Source organism: Macaca mulatta, chromosome 6 (assembly GCF_049350105.2).
Source record: "Macaca mulatta isolate MMU2019108-1 chromosome 6, T2T-MMU8v2.0, whole genome shotgun sequence".
Lineage (NCBI taxonomy): Eukaryota > Metazoa > Chordata > Mammalia > Primates > Cercopithecidae > Macaca > Macaca mulatta.
The window spans coordinates 16,931,680-16,946,320 of NC_133411.1; the positions used below are offsets into that span (position 1 = coordinate 16,931,680).

At 42.5% G+C, this 14,641-nt stretch overlaps 1 protein-coding gene and 1 long non-coding RNA gene across 2 annotated transcripts in view; both read left to right on the forward strand.

The window, feature by feature from the left end:
• The first annotated feature begins 673 nt into the window (after nt 1–673).
• LOC114678752 (uncharacterized) lies at nt 674–6,858 on the forward strand. Its single transcript, XR_003730246.2, has 4 exons — nt 674–793; nt 3,210–3,294; nt 4,743–4,848; nt 6,092–6,858. It is a non-coding gene; the product is annotated as an uncharacterized LOC114678752 (long non-coding RNA).
• Nucleotides 6,859–13,912: 7,054 nt separating this feature from the next.
• FBXL7 (F-box and leucine rich repeat protein 7) overlaps nt 13,913–14,641 on the forward strand; it is a 433,174-nt gene continuing 432,445 nt past the window's right edge. Inside the window, 1 exon segment of the mRNA NM_001266740.1 lies at nt 13,913–14,169. Coding sequence (NP_001253669.1) covers nt 14,133–14,169 — 37 coding nt within the window. The 5' untranslated portion in view covers nt 13,913–14,132.

The following is a 14,641-nucleotide window of genomic DNA, read 5'->3' on the forward strand; positions in this document are numbered from 1 at the left end:
TTCCCATTTGTCTTTGGTTGAGGGCAGCTGGGGGTGAAGGAGTGTTAATACCCAGCCAGTGTTAATACTCAGCCTGCCAAATGTGGGGATAAAGTGGTCTTTCCATTTTGGGGGAAAGACTTCAAGCACAGATGTTTACTGGCAGTTGGAAATCCACCAGAATACCTCAGTGTAACTGTCAAGGCAGGCACTCCCAGCACCTACTACAACTGATAATGGAAGAGAAAGAGGCATGATGGTTGTAGCCATGCAGGTCAATGGGAATGTCGTCTAGTGTGCAACTGGGAGGGCTGGCCTCAGATAGGAGCAGGGAAAGAACAAGAGGCACAAACGCATGTGAATAAGTCATGATGTGAGACTGGAATGTTCTCTTTTGTTTGCTTCTATTTTCTCAGTAGAGTAAAAAACTAAAGTCATCAGCTAACAATGAGGATTAGGGGGAACTGGCAGAGGTAGAGGAGAGAGAAGAACGTATGAGTAGTCCTCTAGAAGAGGGGTAAGAACGTGGAGAGGGGCATGGAGCAGGGTTGCCAGGAAAAGGCCCAGTTCAGGTTAGTGGACACGGTTGGGGGCTTGTGTACTTTATCCCAGACGTGTTCAGCTGAAGTAGCTGCAATCTTTAAGTAAACACAGAGTTAGTTTTCTGAGTTATAGTTTAGCCGATTAAGTACAATGACACAAGAGCTGTGCACAGAAGTGAAAAAGATTTTTAATACTGCAGGGAAGTGAGAATATCAGGGTAGTTTGAGACAGTGTAGCGTTGGTCAGATCACTGGATTGTGAGTTCTCAGTGGTGAGTATTGTCAGACCTCAGTGGTGTGAGGTGAGGAAAAACCCAATTGAGATGTGGTAATAGAGGAAGTGAGCTATAAAGATAAGATGCTACTGGAAATGTGATCTTGAGGTTGAGTTTATAGTGGGTGTCTTAGCCTTTTTTTGTTGTTGCTTATAACAGAATACCTGAAATGGGGTAATTTATAAAGAAAAGGAATGTATGTCACATAGCTATGGAGGCAGAGAAGTCCAAGGTCAACAGGCTGCATCTGGTGAGGGTCTTTCCTGTTGGTGGAGACCCTCTGCAGATTCTTGGGGCACACAGGGCATCACATTGTGAGTGGGGTGAGCATGCTAGCTCAGGTCTTTCTTCCTCTTCTTGTAAAGCCAGTTCAGTTCCCATGATTGCCCACTATTTCATTAACCCCTTAAGTGATTAACCATGAATGGATTTCTCCACTCATAAGGACAAAGTTCTCATGACCCAGTCTCCTCTCAAAGGCCCCACTTCTCAATACCGCCATATTTGGGATTAAATTTCCACATGAGATGTGGAGGGGACACCTATTTAAACCATGGTGATGTGTTTAAGTGATAGGTAATGGTAAACTCTTGGGAATGTTGATGGATATGAGTAACTGAAGTTGGGTAGAGAACATAAAGGAGATTATGCAATTGAGTGGTTAGGACGTGGGATCATCTGCTTGTATATTGAAATCACTGCTAATATTGAGAAGAGTGAGTCTAGAGAGTGGACAATGAACCCAGGCACTAAAATATTGAAGAGATGATCAGGAGTGACCTCTGGGGTTTACAAATGAACACATGCAGGAGGGGTAGTGGGTGTTATCATCTGATGATGTAGGATTCAGAACTGAGGAAGTATAAGGAGGGGAGGATAAACAATTCAGAAAGTTTTACAAAATGGGTGTCATTGAGGATCTTGATAACAGCCAGTTAATGGGATGGTTAGGACAAAACCCAACAGGGGAAAATGGGAAGTAGCAAAGTAAAAACAGTGAATATAGATATGTTTTCAATAATGTTTGAAATAAAAGTGAAAAGAGAAATAGAGTAAGAGGTGGAAGAAAACATGTGACAAGGGATTTTTAAGAGGTGTCATGGAGCAGGTTTCCTTGAAGCTATATCAAGATTGGTATTTGTTTATAAGTGGTTTCTTAGGAAGTTCTCTTAGCAGCAATTACTGTATGGAGGAACAGGAAGGAGAATTGGGCAGAGGGAGAATTTGAGTGGTGATGTAGCTACAACAGCAACTGAAGCAGATCAAAGAGCTCTGAGGCTACGATGGATCTCCAGATATATTTCAAATTGAGGCAAGAAAGTCAGGCATTTGTGTGCTGAATTGATAGTCATTGGATGTAGGCAGATCTTCAGCTCTTTCTGCCCTCCAGCTGAGGGAGATAAGTTTGTGGTTACATTCTTTCAAAGACTCGGTGTCTAAATTTGTGATAAGTTGCTCTCAGCCTTTTATTATCCTTCTCCAAGTATCAAAATCCTCTAGTCAACTAATTGATTTCATAGACCTTGTAATTATGACTTCCTCCAACTTCTCAAACACCTGAGCTATTGTCCAAGCCAGTTTATCCCCTTCCAGCTGTTACTCATGCCAGTCCACCACTAGTAAAGTTTTTGGACAGTTTTACTAATGTAATATGTTACAGTCTATTGATACTCTATCCATCAGTAATGGGACTCAGCTGGCTGGTGGGTGACCCAGTTCAAACAGTTTTAGAGACTGCTTCTTAGGACCACTGTAAAGGTTGAGCTCCCAGAAAGAAAATCAAGATAGAGATACGTGTGCAGTTTGCAAGGGAATTATGAAAGCAGGATTGAATAGAGGGAGGCGTTGAACTGAGATTAATTTGTGACAGAGCCTTCAGTTAATTCCAGAAAGAGCTCTGCAATGGTGATACTCTTTAAACCAGTACATTTCAACTGGATGTGGTTTCCTTTTCTAGGGGACCTGTGGAAATGTCTGTAGACAATTTTGATTGATGTAAGTGGAAAAGGGTGCTGCTGGTATCCAGTGAGGGAGGCCAGAGATGCTCCTCAGCATTCTCAGTGTACAGGACAGCCCCTCCCAACAAAGAATTATCCAGCCCTAAATGCTGATAGTGTTGAGTTGGAGAAACTCTGATTTATAGACGTCTCTAATCAAAGCAAGGACCAGAGCCTCTGTACGCTTTCAGTGGTTTGGGATTGCCCCCAGGGAGAGGTAAAATGTTGGACAAGGCAGCTCTCTCACCCTTAATGAAATTTCCAGAGTGAGATCCTCCTGTGAGTGTGGGCAGTTTATGCTCCTGGCAGCTAGGGGAACGCGGAACTCAGGCTCAAAGGGAAAGATCAAGGTGCATCATCTACTACATGGTGATCGTATGCTAATGGAATGATTTTTCTGTATCTATTTCTACCAGTTGCCGAGGGAGCCAGAAAGAACATGACCTCAGGTCTGGATTGTAGTGCACAAACGAAGCTGAAGATTGCTGAACAGCCAAACAGGTTCAAAGTTAATTGTACATGAGATGTTTGGCTCTCCCCTGAGCTGAGCAATTGGCTAGACCTTCTATTGGTTTTGATGATACTGCGCTGTACCAGCTGAGCTCTGGGAAGCAACCCCTGCTGCAATTCTTACCAGTCTTTCTTGCTGGGCCAGCATACAGGCAGCCAATCTGGGTTGAGTGGAATAGTAGGAGTCCCAAGCAGGGATGATTAGCATGCCCTTCTGGCATTGTGCCTGGCTACCGAACTTGGGCATTCCAAGGCATCCTGTGGTAGGTGCTTAAGAAGGTAATTAGACAAGCACAGCCTCCCTTTTCTCTGTCAGATCCACCAACTTACCTGCATCTGATTCCAGAGCCTACCTTCCCTCTGTTTTGATGCAGTACCTGTTTTTGGTCCTAATCAAGACCAGTCCTTTCTCTTGTGTTTAGGTTCCAACCCTTCTCTTCAACTCAAGTAACTTGTTTCTATCCGATTATATTTTCCTTTCTACTGGACTATTCCCGTGAATATACAAAAATCACCTAATAGAGCCTGCCCATCCAAAAAGCAAAAAACAACACAAACCTGTCTGCTTCTCCTCAACACACTCCAGTCTTGTCCACCCTACTACACTGAAATGGCTTATGATGGGTCTCCTAACAGCTCACCATTCATACCTGCTGCCAAACCCATGGTCTACTCATTGAACTTGAAGAGTTGGTAGCATTTGACACACTGGGCTGCTTCTTCCTTCCTGAAGCATTTTCCTCTTAGCTTTCCCAGTACTCCATTCTTTTGTTTTTTCACACCTTATTAGCTGTTCTTTCTCAGTCTTCTTTGCCAGTTCCCTCTCCTCTGTGAGATGGCTAAATGCTGACACTTATTGGGGTCTGTCCTTAGCTTTCTACAATATCTACATTTCCTTCCTAATTTCTCTTATATTGGGCCATAGCATTAAATACTTCCTTTGAGCTGAACACTCTCAAATTGATACAGCCAGCAACATTCCCTCTTGATACCCGAATCATCAATTCAACTGCTGACTAAACAGCTCTGCTTTGTGTCTGATGGTTCTCTCAATGTTAGCATTCCCAAACAGAGTTTGGACACAAAAATCCCTTCCAGACAACTCCCTACAGTGCTTCTCCTTTACCTTCCCAGCTACTTCCTACCCTCTGCTCAAAGTAAAAAAAAAAAAAAAAAAAAAAAAAAAAAAAAAAAAAAAAACCTAAACATAATCTTAGATTTTCCACTTTTCTTTTCTTCTTTTTTTTAAGAGACAAGGTCTTGCTCCATTGCCCAGACTGGAGGGCAGAGGTGTGATCATAGTTCACTGCAGCCTCAACTTTCTGGGCTCAAGTGACCTGCCTCAACCTCCAGAGTAGCTGGGACTACAGGCACATGCCACTATGCCAGGCTCATTTTTTAAAGTTTTTGCTAAGATGGTGTCTTGCTGTGTTGTCCAGGCTGGCCTCAAGTGACCTCCTGCCTCGGCCTCCCCCAATGCTGGGATTATAGGCTTGAGCCACCACACTGGTCTGATTTTCCTCTTTTCTCCTACAACACAACCAGGTGAGTTTTGTTGACTCTACCCCCCAAATGCATCTTTAATCAGATCATATTTTACTTCTCTACTGCTGTTATTGTGTTAATTGAAGTCAAACTTTGTTCACCTATTCTACTAGCATGGAGACTTCTTAGCAGGCCTCTGGCTTTCCAATAGTCTCCCCATTCTCTGCACTAAATCCTGCTGATCTTTAAAAAATATCAACTAGATCAAATAACTTCCCTACTAAAAATCAACCTATTTTGTATTGTAATTAAAATAAAATTCAGAATGAATTTTTCCATTCTCACAAAACACTGTATAATTTGACCATTGTTCCTTCTTCGACAAATCTGTAAAGTTTCCACTTATTCACAACATTCTGGCCATGCTGGCTACAGTGAATTAGAAGTTTCTTAATTTTTCACTCCCTCCTTCTGTCACGTGACCTTGCAATGCACAAAAGTGGGCCAAGCATCTCCCTCCTCCATTGGATTTGCATTGGGCCGTGTGTCTTTATTTTATTTGTGATGCTCGTGGAATTTTCAAATGTGCTTATGAGGGTTGGCTTGGCATCTCTCAGCTCTATGGCCAGCCATGGAAGATCATGCTGTAGCATGATCTTAGCCTGGGCTCCAGAAGGACTTGTGGGAGAAACTTGACCTGAATTCTAGGCCAAGCACAGATCATCCATAAACCTCAGTTAAAGTGGCCCCAAGTGATCTACAGAACTGTGAGCAAATACAAAAAGAAGTACATTTGCTTGTATCTTAAGCCACTGAGTTGTTGGACAATCTGTTACATAACATGATAGCAGTAGCTGACTGATACCCTGATTCCCTTTCTGACCTTGGAATATACCTAGCTCATTCTAGTCTCAGGAACTCTGTATTTTCTTTTCTCTGGAATATGGTGCCCCCCAAAGTTCCACTTAGCTATATCCTCTTCATTGTTCAAGTCTCAGCACAAATTTCATATCCACAGAAATACATTCTGTGATCATTCCAGCTAACGTAGCCATTGCCACAAAACCCAGCTCCTATATACCATTATCTTGTTTTATTTTCTTCCTGGCTTTTGTCACTACCTGAAACTATTTATTTGTGTATGAACCTGCTTATTGTCTGTCTCCACTCATGATGATTCTATCTCCATGAGAGCAGGGGCTGCATCTACTTTATTCACTGCTGTATCTTTAGGACTTGAAACAGTGTTGAACAGATGAATGCATTCTGATGTGTGTACTGCACCATGCTCCGCCATATGCAGGTGGACTGTAAGTACCAGTGATGAGACCCACTGGCTTTTGTCCTGGTGTGGAGTCATGACTGGAAGACAGCCGACTAGCCAGAGACTACATTTCCCAGACCCCTTTGCATCCAGATTTGGCCATTGAGTTTGTTCTCACCAGTGGAATGTGAGCAGATGTGATATGGTATGACCATCCTATTCATGTTTTGTGCCTTCTGCTAGTGTGTGTGAGTGATGTTATGGTTGGTGGAGCTATAAAGTGTAAGAAGCCTGGATCCCTGCATTACTGTGAGGATAATAATCTCTAATGAACTGATAGCATATGTTTGGATGATTTTATGAGCCAGGAATACATTTCTATTGTGTGAAGCCAGGTCACTAAAATGTGGAGGTTTTTTTTTGTTACAGGAGTTGACTTTACCTCAACTAGGCCAATGATATGGTTTGGATCTGTGTCCACACCCAAATCACATGTCAAAATGTAATCCCCAATGCTGGAGCTGGGGCCTGGTGGGAGGTGATTATATCATGGGGGTGGTTTCTAATGTTTTATCACCATCCCCCTAGTGCTGTTCTCATGATAGAGTTCTCACGAAATCTGTTCATTTAAAAGCATGTGGCACCTCCCCGACAACCCCCTCTTCCTCCTGCTCTGACCATGTAAAGATGTTCCTGCTTCCCCTCCACCTTCCGCCATGATTGTAAGTTTCCTGAGGCCTCCCCAGCCATGCTTCCTGTACAGCCTGTGGAACTAGGAGCCAATTAAAACTCATTTCTTTATAAATTACTCAGTCTCAGGTATTTCTTTATAGCAGTGTGAGACCAGACTAATACAGGCAATAACCCATGCTTACATCATCCCAGACTCCTCATTTGTTTCTTGTTTATGTTTATGCAGATTTTTCATCATCTTGTAGAGATTTTTCTCATCCCTCTCCCTATTAGGCAACCAGCAGGAACTTCTTATAGCTTCTCAGATATCTTGAGCAATACTCCTAATGCCTTGCTTTTAATTTGCTGTGTTCTAAGAATCCAGATAGTTAAGCATACTACAACTCTGAATACATGCTATCGCATTCTGAGCGAAGTACATACATTTTGTGATGCTGATTTGGGATATTATGGGATATTGGGTGGTTTATTCTCTGATAAAGGATAATTGCCTGATAAAGGAGGGGTAATAAAAAGATGTGGAATTATGTGTTAAATGAAGAGTCACGGCCGATGTGCAACTGTTTGGAAAGTGTATGACTATTGCAATATTTAAAAGTAGAGCAAACGGCTCCTTTTTCCCCAGAGCTTGGAAGGAACCTTGGTGAGGAGATAAAATTTCAAAAAGCTTAGCTATATGTCCTATCTATCTATCTATCTATCTATCTATCTATCTATCTATCTGTCTCACGTTTGCAATCTATCTAATCATCTATCTCACGTTTGCTATCTATCATCTGTCTCACATTTGCTATGCTCTAAGCACAACGCATGCTTATATACTTACATGTGTACCCATCCTGCTACATTATTTATTTGTGTTATACTTATTAAAATGCTTAAATTAAATATCTAGCCATTTGTTATTATGACAATAATAAAGGTTTATGTTGCATAATAAATATTTATTTTGAAATCTAGTTCAATTTCACAGATGTCAAAAGATGTTTCACTCTCTACTAAACACATACACTCTCCACTGAAAGCTGGGCTTGGTCCAAAACCGGGGTAGTAAGTAAAGGTGTGATATTGGCGATAGACATTAGTGAGAAATATCAGAAGCTTTACAAACAGACCTGTTTCCAATCTTGCTGTGCATCATTATGGAATTTACTCAGCTTCTCTGAGCTTTGATATCCTTATCCATAAAATGGAGTCTAGAAGTGCTGCCTGATAAAGTTGTGAGCATCAAATGAGACATGCAAGGCGTAATTCAAAACAGCACAGAGGTGATAATAAAATAAAATTAGACCGTGTTTTTTATTCTTCTTTATTTGTACATATTAATTAATAATATACAGAATCAGTGTTTGGTATGTGGGACATAATAATTTATACCTTTATTTTTTGGTTTCTATAAATATTAATTTTGCCCATAATTCAACTTTATATTTTGATAATAAATCCGTATTGATTAAAAACAGTATTTCTTCTTTTAGATGATAACATGAATGCATTTAAACACAACTCTACAACTGGGTTACTATTTTCCACTTTAATTGCAGTAACAGAATATGCAAATTAACCATATTCTGAAATATAAAATTAACTAAAGATAAGCAGGTGATTCAGATTTTTGAAGGCAACCAAGTGTACTGAAGAGAGAAGAAAGTCAAAATAAATGTGAAAAAGCTAAAAGCAGAAGCTCTTATCATACAATGGTCCGGTTCATTTTTTCCTTTCACAAACTAATATTTCTTCCTAATTTTTTTTTGTTTTGGTACTTTTGTTAAAGCAGGGAGTCCAGCTTTGAGTGTTTCCCAAGATGTGTTTCACGGGAGAGTTTATTTTGTCTACGGTATCCCCAGGGAAGCTTGTGGTTAATGATGTGCTCCTGCGCGCGCCTGGCAGCCAAGGGGACCAGACGAACAGAAGAGGAGCCCTGATTGGCTCTTGGGATTATGGCTTTATTAACGGGCTCTGACAGCCTGTCTGTCACCAACGCCAAGCGCAGAACATTAACTTGAACCGCGACAGCTCCACCCCCAGAGAAAATGGGGACCTAATGTGTTATAAATCAAGCTGGCTTTTGAAATCAATATTCCTAAAAAAAATACTACTGGAAAAAAACACATTCCTATTACTCAGAGTGTTGACATATTTATTAAAGTAGCATAAAAGCCACTGAGTTAGTCATTAAAAAATAGAAATGAAAATGTGACTATCAATTGAAACTTAGACTTTTCTACCTTTATGCTTTTTTTCTCTCTCTCTTTTTTGTTTTGTTTTGTTTTGTTTTGTATCAGGTTCACACATTGCAAAGTAAATGGCCAGTTCCTTTCATCAATGCAGTATGAAATTCTGGTAGCTCAAGGCTCAAGGTTTTGAATAGGCACCATTTTTGGCTGACTACTTTGCCTAAATCATGCAGTGCTCAATAGACCTGGATGTAGATAGGCTGTACACTAAGAAATCAGTTCTCCCGAAGACGTTTGTTCTCCCAGGTGAATCTACCTGTGTGTGAAGTGCAAACGGGAGGTACAGCAAATAATAGCAGAAAAAGAATATGTAGAAATAGTTCTAATGGAGAGAAAGAAGTTTCTTTCTTCAAAAGAAACTTTATGTTTTGAGATAATTGCAGATTTCACATGCACTTGTAAGAAATAACGCAGTTACCCAGTTTCCTCCAATGGTAACATCTTGCAAAACTGTAGTGCAACATCCGGACCAGGAGATTGACACTGATAACATCAAGATAGGAACACTTCCATCACGACAAAGATATCTCATGTTGCCTTTTTATAACAACTCCCATTTTCCTCTAGCCTCCAAATTAACCCCTGAGAATCACTAATCTTTCTCTACTTTTATAATTTTCTTATTTTAAGAATTTGGCAAGTTGTTAGCCAGCATTTCTTCAAGTACATTTTCAGCTCTTCCCTCTTTCTTCTCTTTCTGAAATTCTGATGACATGGATGTTAGATCTTTTATTATAGTTTCACATGTCCCTGAGGCTCTATTCATGTTTTTCAGTCTATTTTTCTTCTTGTTCAGATGGATAATATCTACTGATTCATCCTCCAATTCAATGATTTGTTCCTGTGTCTCTTCCATTCTGATATTCAGCCCATTCGCTGAGCGTTTTATTTCAGTTCTATTTTTCAGCTCTGAAGTGCCCATTTGGTTCTTGTTCATATCTTCTATTTCTTTGCTGAAGCTTTCTGTTTTTTCATTTGTTATAAGCATGTGTGTAATTTACTCATATAATAAATGTTTGTACCATGCTTGAAATATTTTTCATAGCTGCTGCAAAATCTTTGTCAGATAATTCTAACATCTCTGGCATCTTGGTGTTGCCATTTATTATCTTTTTTATTTAATTTGAAATTTTCCTGGTTCTTGGTATAATGTGTGATTTTTAATTCAAACCTGGACACTTTCATATTATGTTAGTAGACTCTGGATCTTATTGAAAGCTTTTAACTATCTTTTTCTGATACTGTTCTGCCAATGAAAGGAGGGAGGTCACCTTATAATTGCCAGATGGAGGTAGAACCCCAGATCCCCCTGACCTGAGGGGGTTCCTCCTTACTGCTGGATGTCCACTGTGAGAGTTCCACCTCTCCACGAGGTCTCCACTGACAGTGCGGTGGGGATGACACTGCTACCCTTGAGTGATGGTGAAACTCCTGACTCTGCACCAGGTCTCCCCGACACTCCCTAGCAAAGAATCAGAGAAGCATTTGCTTCTGTCCTTACAGCCAGGTGGGGGGTGGGTGTTGGACTGGGTCAGCCTGGCCCTTACGGGTACAGGAAGTTTACCACCATTACTATGATTGACAAGCTTTCATAGGAAGCCCATGGTTGAAATTTGGATGAAACCATTTCCCAAAGTACAGGAGCTGGTGTTACCAGACTTCCTTACAGGAAAAGGTCCTGGGTGGAAAAAAACATGAGATACCTAGTATACTCCTATTCAGTTTTTAGGTAATTTTGAATGTTTCTTAAAAAAAATTTTTCGGTGATTGAGGCCTCTTTAAAAGGCAATGACAGAGAAGGTGAATAACATTCAAGTCACATCATCTCTTTGTTCAACATTCACTCATTCTGCTACTGTTGACTGAGTGAGTACTTTGTGTTAGCAGCTGTGCTAGGTACTGGGAACACACTGGTGAAAAACATACCACCTTGTCTCAAGGAGCTTGCCATACTGTATTGAAAGTTGGGGATTAGGTTTGGAAGCTAGTAAAAAACTTGGAATTTTGGGTTAAGACATTGGTACAATATCTTAATTTTGAAAATTAAAATATATAAACATGAATAGGCCTGTATTTGTAGTTGAAATAGTGCTTTTCTTTTTCTTTTGCTTAATTGTGTTTGGCTCTTATACTGAACAGGCAGCATGCATTTTTATCAACTTCTATGATCAGAAGGATGTTTAAAAATCAAGTATGTTTTCTATTTTAAGCTGGAATTTCATGAAATGGGTTATCTCTATTTCCCATTAGAGTAGGCAATAAAGCTTTGAAAAATATTTACAGAATTTAATTTCAAAAAATATACATGTAGTTGGTCATCACAATTTACTTTTCACTGTTGGCTTTAACTTGATATTAAAGACTCTGAAAAGAGACCCAACCGAAAAGGGACAGTGGCTCCCAGTTGAATAATGGCCAGGTCCAGAGAGGCAGTGGTGTGGGGAGGAGAGAAACTGAGAAACTGAAATAATCTGGCACTTACCACCTGGGTGACTCTAGACATTTAACTCTTCAAGCCTCAGTTCCTGCTGTCCTTTTTCCGATTTGTAAATTGCAAAGGGGAGACTGAGACCGTCAGGGAAATAATAGCATATAAAAAGCAAGTTGTCAACTGTACATCAAACATCAAGAAGAGCTTCCTTTGTTCTACTACTTTACACCCAGTGTATCTTCAAATACGCCTCCAAAATGATCAGATCCAGGGTAAGTTCCCTGCATGCTGACAGAAGAATCACAAAGACCAAGCTATAATTTGAATATTTGTCCACCCCCGAAAACTCATGTTGAGATTTAATCCCCAATGTGGCAATTTTGAGAGTTAAGACCTTTAAGAGGCGATTGGGTCATGAGGGCTCTGCCTCCTGAATGGATGAATCTATTCATGGATTAATGGATTAATGGGTTAATGGATTTATGGGTTATCACGGGAGTGGGGCTGGTGGCTTTGGAAGAAGAGGAAGAGAGACCTGAGCTAGCACGCTCAGCCACTTCACCGTGTGGTGCCTCCAGTTCTGCCTTGTGTGCTGCCTCCACCAGCAGGAAGGCTCCCGCCAGATGTGCCCCTTGAGCTTGGATCTTTCAGCCTCCAAAAAAAAAATTTCTTTTCTTTATAAATTACCCAGTTTCAGGAATTCTTTTACAAGCTACAGAAAACTAATACAGACCAGGTGAGCAGAAATTCGCTTTTGCATGAAGATAAAGTAGATGTCGGCTCCTTTCTAGATTGGATTTATGCTTTCAGGTAGAATTTGAGATAACTCACTCTTCCAAATTTTTGGTATCTCTTTTGATATCTCTTCCAAATTTTGATTCTTTAGGGCCTACGACACAGGTTTTAGATATAATTTGACAGACATTTAGGAAGCACAGAGTGCTGGATTCTAGATATTTAAAGATGAATTAAAATACAGTCTTTCATTTCTTTGGACCCGGACAGTGGAAACATCAGCATGATACAAAACATTTGATCATATTCTCGAAAATAGATTACATTATTATTTTTTCTTTCAATACATGACATCCAGATTAAAAAATCTTGAAACATGATGTTTTATCCTGTCGTTACAAAAGAAAATTGTAGCAAATAAAGGAAATTACCCAAATAGAATCTATAAGAAGTTAAGTCACTAACAATTTCTGCATGTGGTCACAAGCCTTTTAAGAAATACGTAATTACAAAACGCCTGGTTCTGTATTCACGCATCATATGCATATATCTATATATGTACATCTCTGTATACGCATATTTATGTATGTATTCATCAATATACACATTTAATTTAATTCGCAACATCTAACGTCTATAAGGAAAAACTGCTGTGTGCTTGCCTCACTACAAAGAAATTTGCACGGTCTTTATTAGGATGTAATGTTATAAAATTCTAGGTATTTACATGAAAAGAGAATAAAACATTAAGGAGAATTTCCTTTTTCTGTTTAATGCAGGGAACACCAATGGGCCATTTTAAAGCTCTACAAGTGCCAAATAAATTTCCAAAAGAGGTTATAATGTTTTAAACAAAGGATAACACCAACCACAAGAAAAAAAAATCACAGAAACGAGGAGAAAATACACTTCCTGGCTCTGAAGCTGTTAAACATTCTGAGCCAGGAAACCTCCTTCACCGGGGCGGGGCAGGGAAAGTCTGGCTCTCCTGGGACAGATTCCCTGCTAAGTCGCCACAAGTTTTCCCTCCCTCTCTCCTCCATTCTCTGCCCCAGTCTCCAAACAGGGAAGTCACAGGAGAATGCCAACGCATACACCTGAAAGGTGTCAGAGTCAGACACGGATGCGTGTTTATTTTAAATGCCCACGCACTTAAAATGGGCTGTACTTGCAGACAAACCCAAGGGATTCCAAACGACGCCTAGAAGTTCATCTTATAGATTGGGTGCCAAGCCTAAAAAAGAACAACAGTAAAACAGAGCCAGCAGGACGTCGCTTCGCTCCGAAGGGTTCGCGCGTGGCGCGCAGAGCCGGTGCCCAAGCTGGGGCCAAGAGCCGGAGCCCCGAAAAGGCGCGCTGCCTCTTTAAAAGGCCGCGCATCTCCGGGCCGGCCTTCCTCCCCGGGGCTCCAGCTGTGATTGACGCTGGGCGGCGAGAGGAGGCGCCTGGCGCTAACAAAAGTCCGGCCCGCGGGCGAGCTGCGCCGGGCTGCCAGTCTTCGCTCGCTCCGGGCACCCGCAACAAGTGGCCGCCGCGCCCTCCCCGGGGAAGCCGCGGGCGCGCAGGGGCAGCCGAAGGAGGCGGCCAAGCCGCGGAGCCCCGGGGCCCGCCCGGCTGCGCGCCCACCGGAGGGGATCGGGGCGGGCGGATGGGGACCCGGCGGCGGCGGCGCGGCGAGCCTCTGGGCGGCCCTTGGGCGCGGGCTGTGCGCGGCGCTGCGCCCACCGGCCCCCAGGGCGGATTCTAAGTGCGGCGGCTGTGCCTGGCCCCGCCTGGAGCCACCGGGGGTGCCAGGAGGGGACGGAGCACCCCCTCCCACTGGAGTGCGGGGACCTCCCCAGGCCGGAGGTCGGCCCCGGAGCGTGGGGGGGGGGCGATGTGCAGCTAACGGTCCCGTCGGGCGGGCTTTCCTCGGGCCGAGCGCGCAGGAGGTGCGCCGCAGCTATGGAGTGTCCCGGGAGACGGCGGGCATGACGGCAACAGGATGGGCGCGAACAATGGCAAACAGTACGGCAGTGAGGGTGAGTGGGCCGCCCGTCCTCAGACTCCCGGATCGCGTCCCTCCTCCCCTTTCCCTCGCCCTCCCGGCTGGGAAGGGAGGTTCTTGCCCGCGGCCGTGACGCACCCCATTTGGCACCCTGTCTGGGTCACCACCTTCGCCTTTGGCAGAGAGTGACCAGTGAGTAGGTCAGGCGCCCCGAGGATGCTTTTCCACCGTGGGGGTCTCTTTAAGCAACTTCCCAGTTTGTCTTTGGGAAGGCTCAAGTTGCATCTCTGCTGTGTTTCTGAGCACATGTGCCTCAATCTTCCTTCCCTGGGCATCTGGGGTTTAGGAGATGATGGTTTGGCAGATGGCGGAAGACGTTTTTGAAAAATAACTCAGTGAAAACTTTACCGGGCCTTTGTGCTCCAGCCCCCTGGACTCTACTGTAGCAGGAAAAACTTCTGGAAGGAGAAGTTAAGTTTCCATTCTTTGCTCGCTGCCCCTGCTCT